The sequence below is a fragment of the Dipodomys merriami genome, unplaced genomic scaffold (assembly GCF_024711535.1).
Source record: "Dipodomys merriami isolate MVZ:Mamm:240054 unplaced genomic scaffold, mDipMer1.0.p SCAF_373, whole genome shotgun sequence".
Taxonomy (NCBI): Eukaryota; Metazoa; Chordata; class Mammalia; order Rodentia; family Heteromyidae; genus Dipodomys; species Dipodomys merriami.
Window position 1 is genome coordinate 424429 of NW_027205304.1, and position 16675 is coordinate 441103.

Sequence of the window (16675 nt, forward strand, 5' to 3'; positions counted from 1 at the left end):
GTTTTATTTTTGTTTTCTGTTTTGTGAGACAGGGTCCTGCTATGCAATCCAGGCTGGCCTTAAATCCAAGATCCTCCTGCCTCTGCCTCCGAAGGGCTGGGGTTATAGGTATGTAATACCACTCCTGATTGTTGTTAGTTTATTTGAATGTAGAGCTTTCCCTCCCTTCCTCCCTCCCTTCCTCCTCCTCCTCTTCTTACCTCCTGTCCTTCCTTCCTTTTTATCGGTTCTGGGCTTTGAACTCAGGACCTTGTCCCTGCTACACAGGCCCTCTACAAATGAGCCATGCCTCTAGCTCTTTATTTGCACAGGTTGAGATGGGGTCTCACTTCCTGCTCAAACACAAGAGTGGACTACACTCTGTCTAGTTAAGGCTCCCTGAGGCAGCTAAGATGGCAGGCATGTGCCAGAACACCCAGCTTCCTTCCCTTGAGATGGATTCTCATGAATTTTTGTGCTTGGAACCAAGATCCTCCCAATCTGAACCTCCCAAGTAGCTAGGATTACAGGCCATCCATCAGTGACTGGCCTAAGTAGAGAAATCTCCTCTTCAGGGCTGGACTTGCCTTATGTCCCCACCACTCTGCTCTGAGCACAAGTATTCCGTGTCACATCACTGCCGTGTCCTAAGGACACCTAAGATGGCCACCCCTGGGCTGAGGATTGGCTTTCATTGCCAGATCCTGGGTCCTAAGAAGGGAGAGGAGGCCCGACTTACAGTTGTCCACAGAGCGACGAACAAACACCTCCCAGTCCAGAGGGTTCTGTGTCCTTGGGGTTGGAGAAAGCAAAAATGCCACCCTTGTCATTAAATCAAGAATTGTAAGACTCTAAGATAGTGTGTATTCTGAAAGCTGATTTCTTTTTTCTTTTTTTTTTTTTTTTTTGTGGGGCCTGAACTCTGGGCCTGGGTGCTGTCCCTCAGCTCTTCAGCTCAAGGCTAGCGCTCTACCACTTGAGCCACAGCGCCACTTCCGGCTTTTTTTTTTGCTTATGTGGTGCTTATGTGGTGCTGGGGAATCGAACCCAGGGCCTCATGCATGCAAGGCAAGCACTCTACCACTGAGCCACCTTCCCAGCCCCTGAGAGCTGATTTCTAGATGCTTCTTCCTCTCTCCCTACATTGACTGTCTTCTTTAAGATTAAAAAAAAAAAAAAAAAAAAAAAAGCTGGGCTCCAGTGGCTCAAGCCTGCAATCGCAGCTACTCAGGAGGCTGAGATCTGAGGATCACCATTGGAAGCCAACCTGGCCAGGCAAGTCCGAGAGATTCTAATCTCCAATGAGCCACCAGAAAACCAGAAGTGGCACCATGACTTACAGTGGTAGAGTGCTAGTCTTAAGCAAAAGAGCTTGGGGAGGGGCTGGGAAGGTGGCTCAGTGGTAGAGTGCTTGCCTTGCATGCCTGAGGCCCTGGGTTTGATTCCTCAGCACCACATAAGCAAAAAGAAAAAAACCAGAAGTGGCGCTGTGGCTCAAGTGGTAGAGCGCTAGCCTTGAGCTGAAGAGCTGAGGTACAGCGCCCAGGCCCAGAGTTCAGGCCCCACGACCGGACCCAAAAAATAAATAAATAAATAAATAAATAAAAAGAGCTTGGGGATAGTGCCCAGGCTCTGAGTTCAAGCCTCATGACTGATTAAAAAAAAAAAAAAAAGGATTTCAAGGAAAGTCACCCACAGCCTCTTCAGCCAGTCTCCTAAAAAATGTTCCTCCTCCAGCCTCTCCCATTCTACATCTACTCAGCGGTTGTGCGCAGATGATCTGGGCAGAGGTCATGCCCTATATGAGAATTCCCCCCTAGCATCTCCATTCTCCCCCTGGGGGTCTCTGTGCAGGGGAGGGGGAAGGGAGGAGGAGTTTTTCACTATTGCCGAAGTAGGGGCTGAATGGACATAGAAGCCAGGGGTGGCCCCTAGGGACCAGCCCTGCCCACCTATCACCCTCAGAGACCTGTCCCCCCTCCCTAGGCATGTTGGGCCAAGAGAATGGCCTTTCATTTTCTTTTCTTCTTCTTCTTTTTTTGGTTGGTCGTGGGGCTTGAACTCTGGGATTGGGTGCTGTCCCTCAGCTCTTCAGCTCAAGGCTAGCGCTATACTGCTTGAGCCACAGCGCCACTTCCAGTTTTCTGGTGGTTAATTGGGGATAAGAGTCTCACTGACTTTCTTTCCTGGACTGGCTTTGAATGGTGATCCTCAGATCTCAGCCTCCTGAGTAGCCAGGATTACAGGCGTGAGCCACCGGTGCCAGGCTAAGGCCTTTCATTTTCTTCAAGTCCTTGGTCAAATCCTCCTCCCAAGCTCCAGGAACTAACTTTCTTGCTTGCTTTGGCACCTGTCATGGGGCTTGAGCTTAGGGTCTTGTGTTCTTACTTGTTTTTGTTTTGTTTTTCACTCAAGGCTGGTGCTCTACCACTTGAGCCCCAGCTCCCCCTCCAGCTTTTTGCTGGTTTATGGGAGATAAGAGTCTCACAGACTAGGGCTGGGAAGGTGGCTCAGTGGTAGAGTGCTTGCCTCGCATGCATGAAGCCTCGGGTTCGATTCCTCAGCACCACATACACAGAAAAAGCTGGAAGTGGCGCTGTGGCTCAAGTAGTAGAGCACCAGCCTTGAGCAATAGCAGCTCAGGGACAGCGCTCAGGCCCTGAGTTCAAGCCCCAGGACTGGCATAAAAAAAAAAAGAGTCTCACAGACTTTCCTGCCCAGGTTGGCTTCAAAGCTTGATCCTCAGATCTCAGCCTCCTGAGTAGCCAGGATTATAGATGTGAGCCAGGGACACCTAGTTTCCATCATTTCTTGCTGCTGCTACCCAAAATCTGTGCCTACTTTGGTTTTTTTTTCTGTTTCCAGAGGGCCTCACTTCTCTGTCATCCATCATCATCTGGCTCCCCAACTCCCTACCTCCTATTTCTTCTTCTTCTTATTTTTTTTTGGGTCCGGTCATGGGGCCTGAACTCTGGGCCTGGGTGCTGTCCCTCAGCTCTTCAGCTCAAGGCTAGCGCTCTACCACTTGAGCCACTTCTGGCTTTTTTTTTGCTTATGTGGTGCTAAGGAATCGAACCGAGGGCCTCATGCATGCAAGGCAAGCGCTCTACCACTGAGCCACCTTCCCAGCCTTCCTATTTCTTCTTAATTACAACCCCCCCTTATTTCTTCTTAATTCCAACTCCCCCCAGATTTGTAGTTTGTGGGTCAACCTATCTCCATCCCACTGGGCTGCCTGCCTGCCACCCCAGCATGCTGTCTTTGTCTTTGGCCTGCCTGCTTTGTCCACCCAACTGCCCCTGTTCCTTCTCCCCCTCCCCAACAAAGGTCCCTGCTTACCAGGACAGGACAGACATGTGAATCCAGGTGGCCCCCATTATTATCACCAGAGTCCAAACTGCATACTCCATGAGGGGACCTCAGAGGTGACCCCTGGGTGCAGGGAGAGGGGACAGGACGGAATCTGGGCCTCTCTTCTATACCTCTGGGCCTTGGTCCTTGGCATCCTTTTGAAGAGGTCATGAAAAACAGTCAGAAGAAAATTCAATTGAACATCTAATACATGAGTTCATGATTAAAAATCAAGAGAAATATATTAAGAGTGAAGAAAGACTTGGAAGATCGACCCAGGAAATCTAATATCAAAAAGAAATAGTTCAGGGCCGGGAATATGGCTTAGTGGTTGAGTGCTTGCCTAGCATGCATGAAGCCCTGGGTTTAATTCCTCAGTACCACATAAACAGAAAAAGCCAGAAGTGGTGATGTGGCTCAAGTGGTAGAGTGCTAGCCTTGAGCAAAAAAGCTCCAAGAGGGCTGGGAAGGTGGCTCAGTGGTAGAGCGCTTGCCTTGCATGAATGAGGCCCTGGGTTCGATTCCTCAGCACCATATAAGCAGAAAAAATAAAAAATAAAAAAGCCAGAAGTGTCACTGTGGCTCAAGTGGTAGAGTGCTAGCCTTGAGCTGAAGAGCTGAGGGACAGTGCCCAGGCCCAGAGTTCAGGCCCCACAACAGGATCCAAAAAAAAAAAAAAAGCTCCAAGACAGTTCCCAGGTCCTGAGTTCAGGGCCCAGGACTAGCAAAAAAAAAAAAAAAGGAAAGAAAGGAAGGAAGGAAGAAAGGAAGGAAAAAAGAAAGGAAGAAAGAGTTTTCAAAAAGAGAGAAAGAAGGGAAATTTTAGAAAAGAAAAAGAAAGACACACAGGTAAATACCCCAGATCTGAAATACTTAAGTCTGTAGAATAGAAAATACCAAAATCAAAAAAATGGAAGATGTGTCATAAAATTTTCTGCTTTCAGGAGTGAAGAAAAACCTCCCAAACACATTCTGATAGAGAGGAACAGGTCACATACTAAAGTTCAGTAGACAAGGTCACACAGTAAGGATCAGGGATCAGCAGATGAAGTGATGTAGTAAGGATCAGGGATCAGTAGTTCAGGTCACACAGAAAGGATCAAGGATCAGAAGACATCAGGGCTTTCCAGTAGCAACCATGGGTTCTAAAAGACATCGGAATATTGTGTGCAGAATTCCAACAGCAAATCATTTCAAACCTAAAAATTCTACAACTAGCAACAGTAGTAAAGACATGGAGGATGGAGTGAAGGGCGGACTGGAAATGACTGGCAAAGAACAGAAGAAGACCAGAGCACCAGCAGCTCACACCTGTCATCCTAGCTTTAAGATGGCTGAGATCCGAGGATCTTGGTTTGAAGTCAGCTTTGGCAGAAAAGTCCATGAAACTCTTACCTCTAATAACCTCCCCATCCCCCCCCCCCAAAGAAAAGCCTTAAGTGGATGGAGCTCAAGGGGTAGAGCACTAGCCTTGAGGACAAAGAGGCTCAGAGACAATGTCCAGGTCCTGAGTTCAAGCCCCACAACCACACACACAACACACAAAAAGTCTCTTTTCTGCCCCAGCTGGCTTCGAACTTCAATCCTCTGATCTTAGCCTCCTGAGTAGCTAGGATTACAGGTGTAATCGCCAGCACCTGGCCCTCCTAACTTCTTAGGATAACATACAGGAGGCTCCTGTAAACAGACCCACAGCTCTGGCCTCTGTATGAGTAAGATATCCTTATCGATGATACATAATACTTGGTAATAAATGTTTATGGAAGGGTTTATGCTTTTACTATATAATATTTTTTGTGTGTGTATGTGTGTGTAGTGTGCTTAAAATCAGGACTGTACCTGAATGCTGTATGTTTGAGGAGCTATTAAGAGGAAAAAACATATTTTTTAAGACAGAGTCTTGCCACGTTGTACAGGCTAGCCTTGAACCAGATTTTCCTGCTTCAGCCTAAGTGCTGGGATTACAGGTGTGCACCATCACATCCAGCTGAACCACTGAAGAGTTGTAAGCAATCAAGTGACTTGATCACACCTTCATTTTAAGAATGAGCTCTGCAGCCGGGCGCTGGTGGCTCAAGCCTATATCCTAGCTTCTCAGGAGGCTGAGATCTGAGGATCATGGTTCAAAGCCAGCCCGGGCAGGAAACTCCGTGAGACTCTTATCTCCAATAAACCACTAGAAAACCAGAAGTGGCACTGTGGCTTAAGTGGTAGAGTGCTAGTCTTGAGCTGAAGAGCTGAGGGACAGCACCCAAGCCCAGAATTCAAGCCTCATGACAGACCAAAAAAAAAAAAAAAGAAAGAAAGAAAATAGAATGAGCTCTGCAGCATGCTGGCCAGGTAGAGTATGAATCCCATAGCTGCTGGCCAGAGCTGGGATGCCCTGCACACAGATAACAACCATTCATGGAGCCATGAGTGAGTCAAAAATTTCCTGTAACAATTAGCATGGTGGCACATGCCTGTAATTCCAGCATTGCATAGGCTGAGGCCTGAAGAGCAATAGTCCAAGATGAGCCTCGGCTACATAGCAAGACCCTGCTTCTAAAACAAAGGAAGCATGGAAGAAGGAAAGGAGGAAGAGCGGGGGGGGGGGGGGGGGGGGAGTGAGAGAAGGGGGGGGAAGGGAAACAAGGAAGGAAGGACAGGAAGAAAACCTTACCTCAACTAATAAGATGCAGCCTGAAATCCAATCTGTTACTGGATGCATGGCCCACAGCTTAGAAAAAAGTGATGATGGGACCAGGCATTCTCCTAACTCTAACCTTAACCCTAATTATACCTGAACTAATAAGTAATACACATATTCTCAGTTGCATTCATCCTAACTATAATTGCCTTGTAATTTTTATTTTGTCCAAGACCAGGATTTGAACTCTTTTTTTTGGGGGGGGGGGGGTCCGGTCATGGGGCCTGAACTCTGGGCCTAGGCGCTGTCCCTCAGCTCTTCAGCTCAAGGCTAGCACTCTACCACTTGAGCCACAGCACCACTTCCAGCTTTTTTTTTTTTTTGCTTATGTGGTGCTGAGGAATCGAACCCAGGGCCTCATGCATGCAAGGCAAGTGCTCTACCACTGAGCCACCTTCCCAGCCCTTTTTTTTTTTTTTTGGTCGGTTGTGGGGCTCGAACTCTGGGCCTGAGCGCTGTCCCTCAGCTCTTCAGCTCAAAGCTAGTGCTCTACCACTTGAGCTACAGTGCCACTTCCGGTTTTCTGGTGTTTTTTTTTTGTTTTGTTTTTTATCGGAGTTAAGAGTTTCACAGACTTTCCTGCCCAGGCTGACTGAACTGTGATCCTCAGATCTCAGCCTCCTGAGTAGCTAGGATTAAAGGTGTGAGCCACCAGCGCCCAGCATCTTTGAGCTCTTTTACTCAAGGCTGGTGCTCTACCACTTTGAGCCACAGCTCCACTTCCGGTTTTCTAGTTAATTGGAGGTAAGAGTCTCACGGACTTTGCTGCCCAGGATAGTTTGAATCGTGATCTTCAGATCTCAGCCTCCTTGAGTAGCAAGGATTACAGGAATGAGGCACCAGAACTCAGTGACCCTAACCCTTTCTATAACCCTAACCGGAAAACTAAATGGGCCCCCAACCCTCAATTTAAACCTAAATCTGCCCAAATCCTAAATGGAAACACAAATTCTATTTTCCATTCATCCTAACTTTTACGTGACAGGTGCCTCTAGAAGAAGACAGTCACCTACTTCACAGCTGGCTTCTAGGAGATTGGGAGGACTGCAGTGCAAGGCCAACCCAGGCAAAAGGTTCACAAAGACACCATCTCAACCAATAAACCAGGCATTGTGGTGCCCAGCTGTTGCCCCATCTAACTGAGAAAGCATAATAAGAAGGGTCATGATCCAGGCTGATCTAGGCAAAACAAACAAACACACACAAGATCCCCTTCTCAAAAATAACCAAAGACAACAAGGCTGGGGGGGAGGAGGAGGGCAGTGTGTGTGTGGCTCACGTGGTAAAGAACCTGCCTGGCAAAGTCAAGGCCATAAGATCAAACCAGTACTGCTCCCCTCCTACCCCCCAAACTGCAGTAGTGTTTTGTTTTTTTAGTGTTTTAAACCTTTTCACACACACACACACACACACACACACACACACACACACACACACACACACACACACACACACACACACACACACACAGGAGGAGGAAGCACCAGGCTCTAAAGCACCCCCAGGATGCAGGGGTCCAATGGCCTCATTAGAGCCCAGGGCCAGGGGGCAGGGGAAGGGGGTGAACATAAGAACAATGCAAAGCTCTTCACCAGCTCCCATGCCCTGTTCACAGAAGGCCCAGAGTCCATTGCGAATGAGGACAGACACGGCCAGTGGCAGGAAATGGTTAAACCAGGGGAGACAGCGGGAAGTCACTGACCCACAGCCCCTCTGGATTGGGCAATAGGCCTTGGATGCTGCTTTTGCTGACCTCCTTTGGCCCCACCAAGTCCAGCCGAGTGCCTGGAAGTTGGGGGTGGGGGCTCCAGGCAAGACAGGAAGATGGGAGGAGGGCCTGCCAAGTCCTGCATTTGAGGAACCAGAAATGGGCAAGGCTCCAAAGACTGCCAAATTTGATGAGCTGGGCAGCAGCAGGAAACACAACTCAAGAGACCCTGAGATGGAAAGGAACCCCAGAAATTGCCCCAGAGAGCAAATGGCCAGTGCTGAGTTCCTGTGTGCCCTTGGAAATCCTGCTGACCTCTCTGGGCTTGAGCATTTTAAAAGCTAGAAATCTGTGTGAGCACCATGTAATTTCCTTCCTCCTTCCCTCCCCCTTCCTTTCTTCCTTCTTCCCTTCTTTCCCCCTTTCCCTCCTTTTCTCCCTCCTTCCTTTTCTCTCATCTTTCTTTTTCTCTTTCTCTCACCCCTGTCCTCCTCCTTCCTTTCTTCTTTTTTTTCTCTTATTTTTGGCAGTTGTGGGGCTTGAACACTGGGCACTGTCACTGAGCTCCTCAGCTCAAGGCGAGTGCTCTACCACTTGAGCCACAGCACCACTTCTGGTTTTTTGGTGGCTTATTGGAGATAAGAGTCTCAGGGAGGCCTTAATAGGGGCTGGGAAGGTGGCTCAGTGGTAGAGCACTTGCCTTACATGCATGAGACCCTGGGTTTGATTCCTCAGCACCACATAAGAAGAAAAGCTGGCAGTGGCACTATGGTTCAAGTGGTAGAGAGCTAGCCTTGAGCTAAAGAGCTGGGGGACAGCACCCAGGCCCAGAGTTCAGGCCCCACAACCGTAAAAATAAAAAAGAAAGAAAGAAAAGAAAAGAAAAGAAAAGGTCTTGGGGAGTGTTGCTGAGGAAGTGGGAGGGAAGGGATGGTAGGGGAAAAATAAAGGAGGAGGCAACAATGCTGGCTAAGAAATGTACTCAAGCCAGGTGCCGGTGGCTCACGCCCTTAATCCTAGCTACTCAGGAGGCTGAGGATCTTGGTTCAAAGCCAGCCCCACAGGAAAGTCCGTGAAGTTCTTATCTTCAATAAACCACCAGAAAACCGGAAGTGGCGCTGTAACTCAAGTGGTAGAGCACTAGCCTTGAGCTGAAGAGCTGAGGGACAGTGTTCAGGCCCAGAGTTCAAGCCCATGATAAAAAAAAAAAAAAAAAAAGTACTCATTACCTTGCTCATGTAACTGTAACCCCTCCCCTGTACAGTAGTCTCACAATATAAAAATTTAAAAAAAGAGGGACTTTCCTGCCTGGTCTGTCTTTGAACCTCAATCCTCAGATCTCAGCCTCCTGAGTAGCTAAGATTACAAGTGTGAGCCACTGGTGCCCAGCTCTTTTTTTTTTTTCCCTCCTCCTCCTCCACCACCTTCTCCTCCTTCTTCTTTTGCTTCAACTCAGGGCCTAGGCATTGTCCCTGAGCTGCTTTTGCTCAAGGCTAGCACTCTACCACTTGAGTCACAGCAACACTCCAGGGCTTCATGCAGGCTAGGCAAGCACTCTACCACTAAATCACATTCCCAGCCCTTTTTTTTCTTCCCTTCCTCCCCTCCCTCCCTTCTCTCACTTTCCTTCTCCTTCCTTCCTCCCCCTTCCTTTCTCTTTTCCTCCCTTCCTTCCCTCTCTTCCTTCTCCCTCCCTCTTTCCCTCCTCCCTCCCTTCCTTCCTTCCCTCCTGTATGTCTGCCTGCCTGTTTGTCTGTCTCCCTTCTGCCTCAGCCTTCCAACACAATTTTCAAAACTTGATTATTAAGGAAGGGAATGTAGAGACATTTAGGAACAACTCCCCTAAATTAGGAATGTGTAATTCTGGGTTGTTGTGGGTTTTTTTTTCTGTTGCTGATGATCTATGAAGGAATTTCAGTAGAATTAGCCTTGTTTTCCTCCTTCTCTTCCTCCTCTTCCTCATCCTCCCCTTTTTGGTGTGTGCCAGTCAGGATCTGGGTAGCACTCTACCATGTGAGCCACAACTCCAATTCCAGCTTTTAGGTATTTAATTGGTGATAAAGAATCTCATGGACTTTCCTTCCCAGAGAGAGCTTCAACTTGTGATCATCAGATCTCAGCCTCCTGAGTAAGATTCAAGCATAAGCCACTGTCGCCTGGCAGCCTTGCTTTCTTGAATTCTTATCATTGTGTTGAGCTAGATGGCCATGTCTACAAGGTTCCATGGAACGAACTCAAGTCCAGCAGTGATGGTCCACTGCAGGGAGATGAGTACATGGTATGGTGCCTAGGAACTGGGACCCTGAGGGTGCATGAGGCCATCCTGATGTCCAAGATCCAGAACAGATTTGGGCTAGAGAGGAAGGATGTGTGAGGCTGCAATGGGTGGGAGGGCAGCAGGCACCTCTGCCTCTCCAGGGGGAAGTGGGAGCCAAGACAAGAGTTGGGAATGAAGGATGCTCGAGTCTAATGCCTTACTGACTGTAACCAATTGGTCTCTCTACCCCCACTCTCCTGTTGAGTCCCAAAGATAGACCCTGGGGTTATGGAGCTTGGCCTCTGTTCCTCATCTCTCCTCTCAGTACTTTTTTTATTTTTTGTCAATCATGGGGCTTGGAACTCTGGGCCTGGGGGCTGTCCCTGCGCTCTTCAGCTCAAGTTAAGCGCTCTGATGCCTGGGCCACAGCGCCACTTTCAGTTTTCTAGTGGTTTATTGGAGATGAGTCTCATGGACTTTCCTGCCCAGGCTGGCTTTGAACTGTGATCCTCAAATCTCAGCCTCCTGAGTAGCTAGGATTACAGGCATGAACCACTGGCACCCAGCTTCTTCTCAGTACTTTTTTTTTATTTGGTCCGGTCGTGGGGCCTGAATTCTGAGCCTGGTCACTGTCCCTCAGCTCTTCAGCTCAAGGCTAGCGCTCTACCACTTGAGCCACAGAGCCACTTCCGGCTTTTTAAAAAAAAATTTTTGCTTATGTGGTGCTGAGGAATCAAAGCCAGAGCCTCATGCATGCCAGGCAAGCGCTCTACCACTGAGCCACCTTCCCAGCCCCCTCTCAGTACTTTTAAGAGTTGGGCAGAGTTAGCTTCTTCTGGTGGCTCAGGTTTGAAATCCTAGCTACTCCAGAGGCTGAGATCCAGAAGATTAAGGTTCAAAGCCAGCCCAGCAGAAAAGTCCCCAAAGACTCAATATCCAACTAATCAACAAACAAACACAAAACAGGCTGGAGGCATGGTTCAAATGAGCAAACAAACTGAGAACTGAAAAAAAAGGGCAAAAATAGAACACACCTATTAGAGAGAGCTCCTTTGCTAATTCATCCCACTGAAGAATCCTAAGTCACGTGCAAAACCCATCTATTGTTCATAGATGTGTGGAACGGTTCCCAATGGCACCTGACGAGGGCGCTGTAGCCCAGGACTTAGGTTGGCCACAAAGAAAGGTTTTTTGAATTGTACATATAACATGCATATACCTCCAGCCTCTCCCAACCTGCTGTAGATTGCAAAATACAAAACCTTTGTGTCAGGGTGCAGGCTGGCTTCTGTGTGTGTGTGTGTGAGAGAGAGAGAGAGAGAGAGAAAGAGAGAGAGAGAGTCCTGAGGCTTGAACTCAGGGGCTTAGGCACTGTCTCTAAGCTTTTTCATGTGAGCCTGGTGCTCTACCACTTAAGCCACAGCTCCCTTCTGACTTTTTTACTGGCTAATTGGAGATAAGGATCTCACAGACTATCTTGCCAATGCTGCCTTTGAACCCAGATCCTCAGATCTTAGCATCCTTGGTAGCTAGGATAACAGGCATAAGAGCCTGGCATGGGGCTACAATTTGTTTTTGAGTAGAAAGATGGGCTGCTATAGATAGACACTTTTCTGTCTCCTCTCTCCCTCTCCCTCTCCCTCTCCCAATCTCTCCCTCCCCCACCCCCTCCCCCTCTGACAGTCCTGGGGCTTGAACTCAGGGTCTGGACTCTGTCCCTGAGCCCTGTGTTCAAAGCTAGCACTCTACCCACTTGAGCCACAGCACCACTTCTAGCTTTTTCTGTTTATGTGGAATGGAGGAATTGAACCCAGGGGTTCATGCATGCTAGGCAAGCACTCTACCACTAAGCCACATTCCCAACTGCTCCCCCCCCCACTTTTCTGGCATCTTTGCTGGCTGCATAGGTCTCCCTTGGTGGGCCTTTCTAGGTAAAGCATTACTAAGAAGAAACCCAGGGAGCCACCCAGCATTAGAGGAGATACAGGATATCCCACATAGTCTGAGGATAGAGCAGAGGGTGCTGGATTCAGAGGAGACTGATGAGGCATGATCTAAACAGGCCATTAATGATGGGAAACAATTAGGGTGTAATAGCCAAGGCTGGTGCTGCCATCCGCTCTTTCTCCTGGATTTTTTTTTTGTGGGGGGGGAGGTGGTGCTGGTCCTCAAGCTTGAACTTAGGCCTGAGCGTCGTTCCTGAGCTTTTCTACTCCAGGCTGATGCTCTATCACTTGAGCCACAGCTCCACCTCTGACTTTTTACTGGTTAATTGGAAATAAGAGTCTCAGATTTGTCTTCCTGGGGCTTGGCTTCTAACTAGGATTCTCAGATCTCAGCTTTCTGAGTAGCTGGGATTACAGTGTAAGCCATGGCACCGGGTTCCTCCTGGTTAGATAGATCTCTGCTCACAATGGGTTTGTTCTGGCTGACTGGCAGCTGTCCCTTGAGAGACAGCCTTGAATGGAGCCTCCGTATTGACCAGCGTGGGCAGAGTCTGTGGTTTCAGGCCCACTGGGGTCAAAAGGTGAGACAGGCCATGTGAGGCAGCACGTAGGGCCCAACCCCCTCCACCTTTGGTACCTTTGCTTTCCCAGATCTGACGCCTCACTAACAGGATGAGGACAGGGGTGGGGGTGGGGAGAAGGGGGGAAGTGGGGGCTCCCAGGAAAAAAATAAATAATCAGAGAAGCCATATTAGTGGTTTCAGCTTTTGCCAGTGAGATTTTAAAAATACACACACACTCACTCACTCACTCACACACACATACACACACACAACCGTAGGCCCTCTCCCCCTTCCCCCGGGGAGAGCCAGGATATCTCCTTGGCTCAGCATCCCCCATGGAGGGGGGGGGGCACTGGCTGTCACAGGAGTCCCATGAGATCTGGAGAATTGATCTTGCTCTCCCCTGAAGGGGAGTCTTGACCCTGCTGGGTAGGGTTGCCCCCCCCAACTCGTGTCCTGGAGTCCCTGTCCCCCCAGGGTGCCCGTATGGCCCTGGCGTAGCTCGGCCCCTGAGTTTGGAGCTGGTCTCTGACTTCCTACGGCTGGGGTCGCAGGCTAGCCCTTGGGCCATCTTCAGACCGGGTCGCAGGCTAGCCCTTGGGCCATCTTCAGACCGGGTCGCAGGCTAGCCCTTGGGCCATCTTCAGACCGGGTTGCAGGCTAGCCCTTGGGCCATCTTCAGACCTCAGAGCCACGCATGTGGGGACAGCTCCCGGGGTTGCAGGCTAGCCCTTGGGCCATCTTCAGACCTCAGAGCCACGCATGTGGGGACAGCTCCCGGGGTCTCTGAGCGACGTGTGACCGCTGGCACTGGAGTGTCCTGAGGCCAGGGCAGCAGCCCGGCGGGGACGGCCCCGCCAGGGGCTGGGGCTCGGGTATGGCGGCGGGGAGACAGGCAGAGGCGGCGGGGCGAGCGGGCTGGCGAGCGGGGCCTCGCGTCACCTGTCCCCGAGCCTGCAGGCCTCCCCCGTGTACAGCTTCAGCTTTCCCCGGAGGAAATTGGAGTAGATTCGGAAGAGTTTGCAGAAATTATCCACGGTGAACGTCCGGCGTGGGGCAGGCGAGGGGCCGTCTGGGGGCAAGATGGCTTCCTTCTGCCAGGAAAGAAAGGACCGGAAGTTCAGGACCCGGATGTGTGGAGGACCCGGATGGAAATGATCAGGGAAGGCTGGAGTTGTGGCTCAAGTGGTACCTTGGAAGTCAGGGATCTAATAAGGAGGGCAAGGAGAACCCCGAGATTCCTCATCTAGGATCCTTTCTTCCATCTTGTGTGTGTGTGTGTGTGTGTGTGTGTGTGTGTGTGTGTGTGTGTGTGTGTGTGTGTGTGTGTGTGTGTGTGTGTGTGTGTGTGTGTGTGTGTGTGTGTGTGTGTGTGCCAGTACTGGGGTTTGAACTCAAAGACTTGAGCTCTTGCTTGGCTTTTTCATTCAATGTTGATGCCCTACCACTTGGGCCACAGCTCAATTTCCAGCTTTTTTGCTTTTTGACTAGAGATAAAGAGTCTCACGAACTTTCCTGCCCCAGCAGCCTTGAGTCATGATCCTCAGATAGCAGCCTCCTGAATAGCTAGGGTTTCAGGTGTAAGCCACCAGCACCTGGTCAGCTCTCCCATCTTAACAGACAGGGCACATCCACCTCTACTCACCTGGGCTCCCAGTGCCCGGAGCAGGGAGGTGAGGCTGCGTAGGCCACTAACAGCCTTGTCCACATGCAGCTTCAGGGTCTCCAGTGGCTGGGAAGAATTGATCAGCAGAGCCTGGCTACGCAGGATGGCATCCGACAGCAAGACCAGGCCTTGCCAGACTTCTACAGCCTGCTGTCCAACCTAGATGAAGCAAACTGGTAGAGTCAGCTAGTTTGATTCACCCTCCTTCCTTCCCCCTCCATCTCAACAGCCCCATGCCCCAATCTGCTCAAACAGAAGGCATGCAGTAAGGTCTACTGAATGAATAAATGAATGAAGGAATGCCCTTTTTTGTGTGTTCCAGTCCTGGGGCTTGAACTTAGTGCTTGGGCACTCCCTCTTAGCTTTTTTGACTCAAGGCCAATGTTCTACCTCTTGAGTCACAGCTTCATTTCCAACTTTTTGGTAGCTCATTGGAGATAAGAATTTTATGGACTTTCCTGCTTGGGGCTGGTTTCAATTTGTGATCCTCAAATCCCAGCCTCATGAGTAGCGAGGGTGACAGGCATGAGCCACTGACACCTGGATGTGAGCACACTTTATTTTTTATTTTGCCTGCCCTGGGGCTTGAATTCAGAGCCTGGGCACTATCCCTGAGCTGCTTTTGCTCAAGGCTAGCACTCTACCACTTGAGCTACAGCGCCGCTTCCCTCTTTTTCTGAGTATGTGGTATTGAGGAATCAAACCCAGGGCTTCATGCATGCTAGGCAAGCTACTAAACCACATTCCCAGCCTGTGAACACACTTTATATATCTCTGTGCTATTCTCCCCCCCATTGTTTTCTCTTCCAACCTATCAGAAATCATACACACACACACAAGAAAGGGAGTAAAATGGACTCACTTCCATCCTCTTCCAGATATAGAAGTTGACTTTGGTGTCAGGGACAGTGATGTTCTCGATCGGGCCACAGTCTTCTACAGAAGCCATCTAGAATGCACAGCGCTGGGTGAGAGCCTTCAGGGGTGAGCTAGCTCCCAGGCTTCAGGATGCTCTAACTTTACCCCTTCCCTGTACCCTAGGAATGTTTTGCAGGGTGGGGAGGGGGTATCCTTTTTTTTTTTCATGCTGGTACTGGGACTTGAACTCAGGGCTTGGGCACTGTCCCTTAGCTTTTTTTTTCCTCTTAAAACTGGTGTTCTACCACTTGAGTCACAGCTCTACTTGCAGCTTTGGGTGGTTAATTGGAGATAAGAATCTCCCTGACTTTTCTGCCCTGGCTGGTTTCAAACTATGATCCTCAGACTTCAGCCTCTTGATTAGCTAGGATTACAGATGTGAGCCACTGGCGCCTGGCTCAGTTTATTTTTCTTATGGAGCAAATAAGGAGCGTCTGGCTCACACCCCAACCCTGACCCAAGTGCTAGGATTTATATGACCCAAGTGCTAGGATCTATATGAAGTGTGCCGTGGGAGCAGGGTAGAGGGGCTCACCGTGACATTCTCTGCCTCCTTGGCCTCCAGAATATACCTCTCCACCACGCGGCGATCACAGATGAGGCGCTGGGGAGCCGCCAGGACCAGGAGGCCCAGAGGAAGCAGCAGCAAAGACAGCAGGACAGACAGCACAGGATTTTCTAAAAAAGAAGCCAGGCCAAATGTGAGTCTCGGAGAAAAAGAGCGGCTGGGTTTGGAGTTTGCTCCCGGCGCTCATCCTCGGGGCCTCTGTCCCTGGCTTGTGCCTGCCTGCCTGCCGATCTCAAGGCTGGGTGTGTTCAGGCTCAGCCCCCGTCTCCTCTTTCATTCAATCGGGCTGCGCGTGCACACCCCACCCCCCAGTGGCCGGCATCCACTCCTCCGGCCAAACTTCAATCCCTGTGCGGCAGAGATTTTCCCCCTCGTGTGGCATCAGGTAAAATTTTCTCTTAGCAACTTTCTCTCCACCTCGCCACACAGCACCTCTTCCTCCCACCCATCCCCCCGAACATGGGCCTTGGCTTACCATTCAAAGGAAGAAGAGGGGTCCCCAAAGTCTGCTTGGCACGTGGACGCTGCCCCACCCCCCTCTCCCTTCCCTGATCCTTGGCCAGTCGCAGGTCCTTGAACCCAGCCACCTCCTGGCTAATTGTCCCCAGAGCTAAATCCTTCTTCAAACAAGATTTACTCACCACAGACCCCCATCTCCGAGCCTGGCAGCAGCCGGGGACCCTCAGCGACTAGGGGCTCCTCCAGGAGCCCTCATCCTTGGAAGTATGGTGGGGATAGGATCACTCCAAGGACTCAGAAGAGGGGGATCACTGTCCAGGAGTGGGGGGTGGCTGAGCCGGGGCTTGGAGGAGCGTCAGCGCTCTCGGTGGCCCTGGCCAGGGTCCGGGAGGACAGCGGGATGTAATGAGTTGTCCCCGGGGTTGGGCTGGGGACACTGTGGCTCCCGCCGGGGGTCGGGGCTGTTATCAGTCTGTGTGCGTGCGCGGGTGGGGGTGGGGGTGAGGCTGTGTGCGTGAGGGGTCGCCAGGGGGGTGGGAGCCACCCGGGGTCAGAGCAGGGGGCAGGAGGC

The 16675-nt window shown here is 50.4% G+C and overlaps 2 protein-coding genes across 2 annotated transcripts in view; both read right to left on the minus strand.

Moving 5' to 3' along the window:
- The window catches only part of Zan (zonadhesin), a 49244-nt gene extending 45884 nt beyond the window's left edge, over window positions 1-3360 (minus strand). Inside the window, exons 1-2 of the mRNA XM_069989269.1 lie at window positions 3319-3360; window positions 719-771 (exon numbers count right to left, since the gene is read on the minus strand). Coding sequence (XP_069845370.1) covers window positions 719-771; window positions 3319-3356 — 91 coding nt within the window. The 5' untranslated portion in view covers window positions 3357-3360. The remainder of the gene's footprint in view (window positions 1-718; window positions 772-3318) is intronic.
- A 9372-nt stretch (window positions 3361-12732) lies between these two features.
- Epo (erythropoietin) lies at window positions 12733-16299 on the minus strand. Its single transcript, XM_069989360.1, has 5 exons — window positions 16287-16299; window positions 15613-15755; window positions 15022-15108; window positions 14139-14318; window positions 12733-13587 (listed from the first exon to the last, which is right to left on the minus strand). Exons 1-5 carry the CDS (start codon window positions 16297-16299, stop codon window positions 13432-13434), a joined length of 579 nt encoding a protein of 192 aa, XP_069845461.1. The 3' UTR covers window positions 12733-13431.
- Between the last annotated feature and the right edge of the window lie 376 nt (window positions 16300-16675).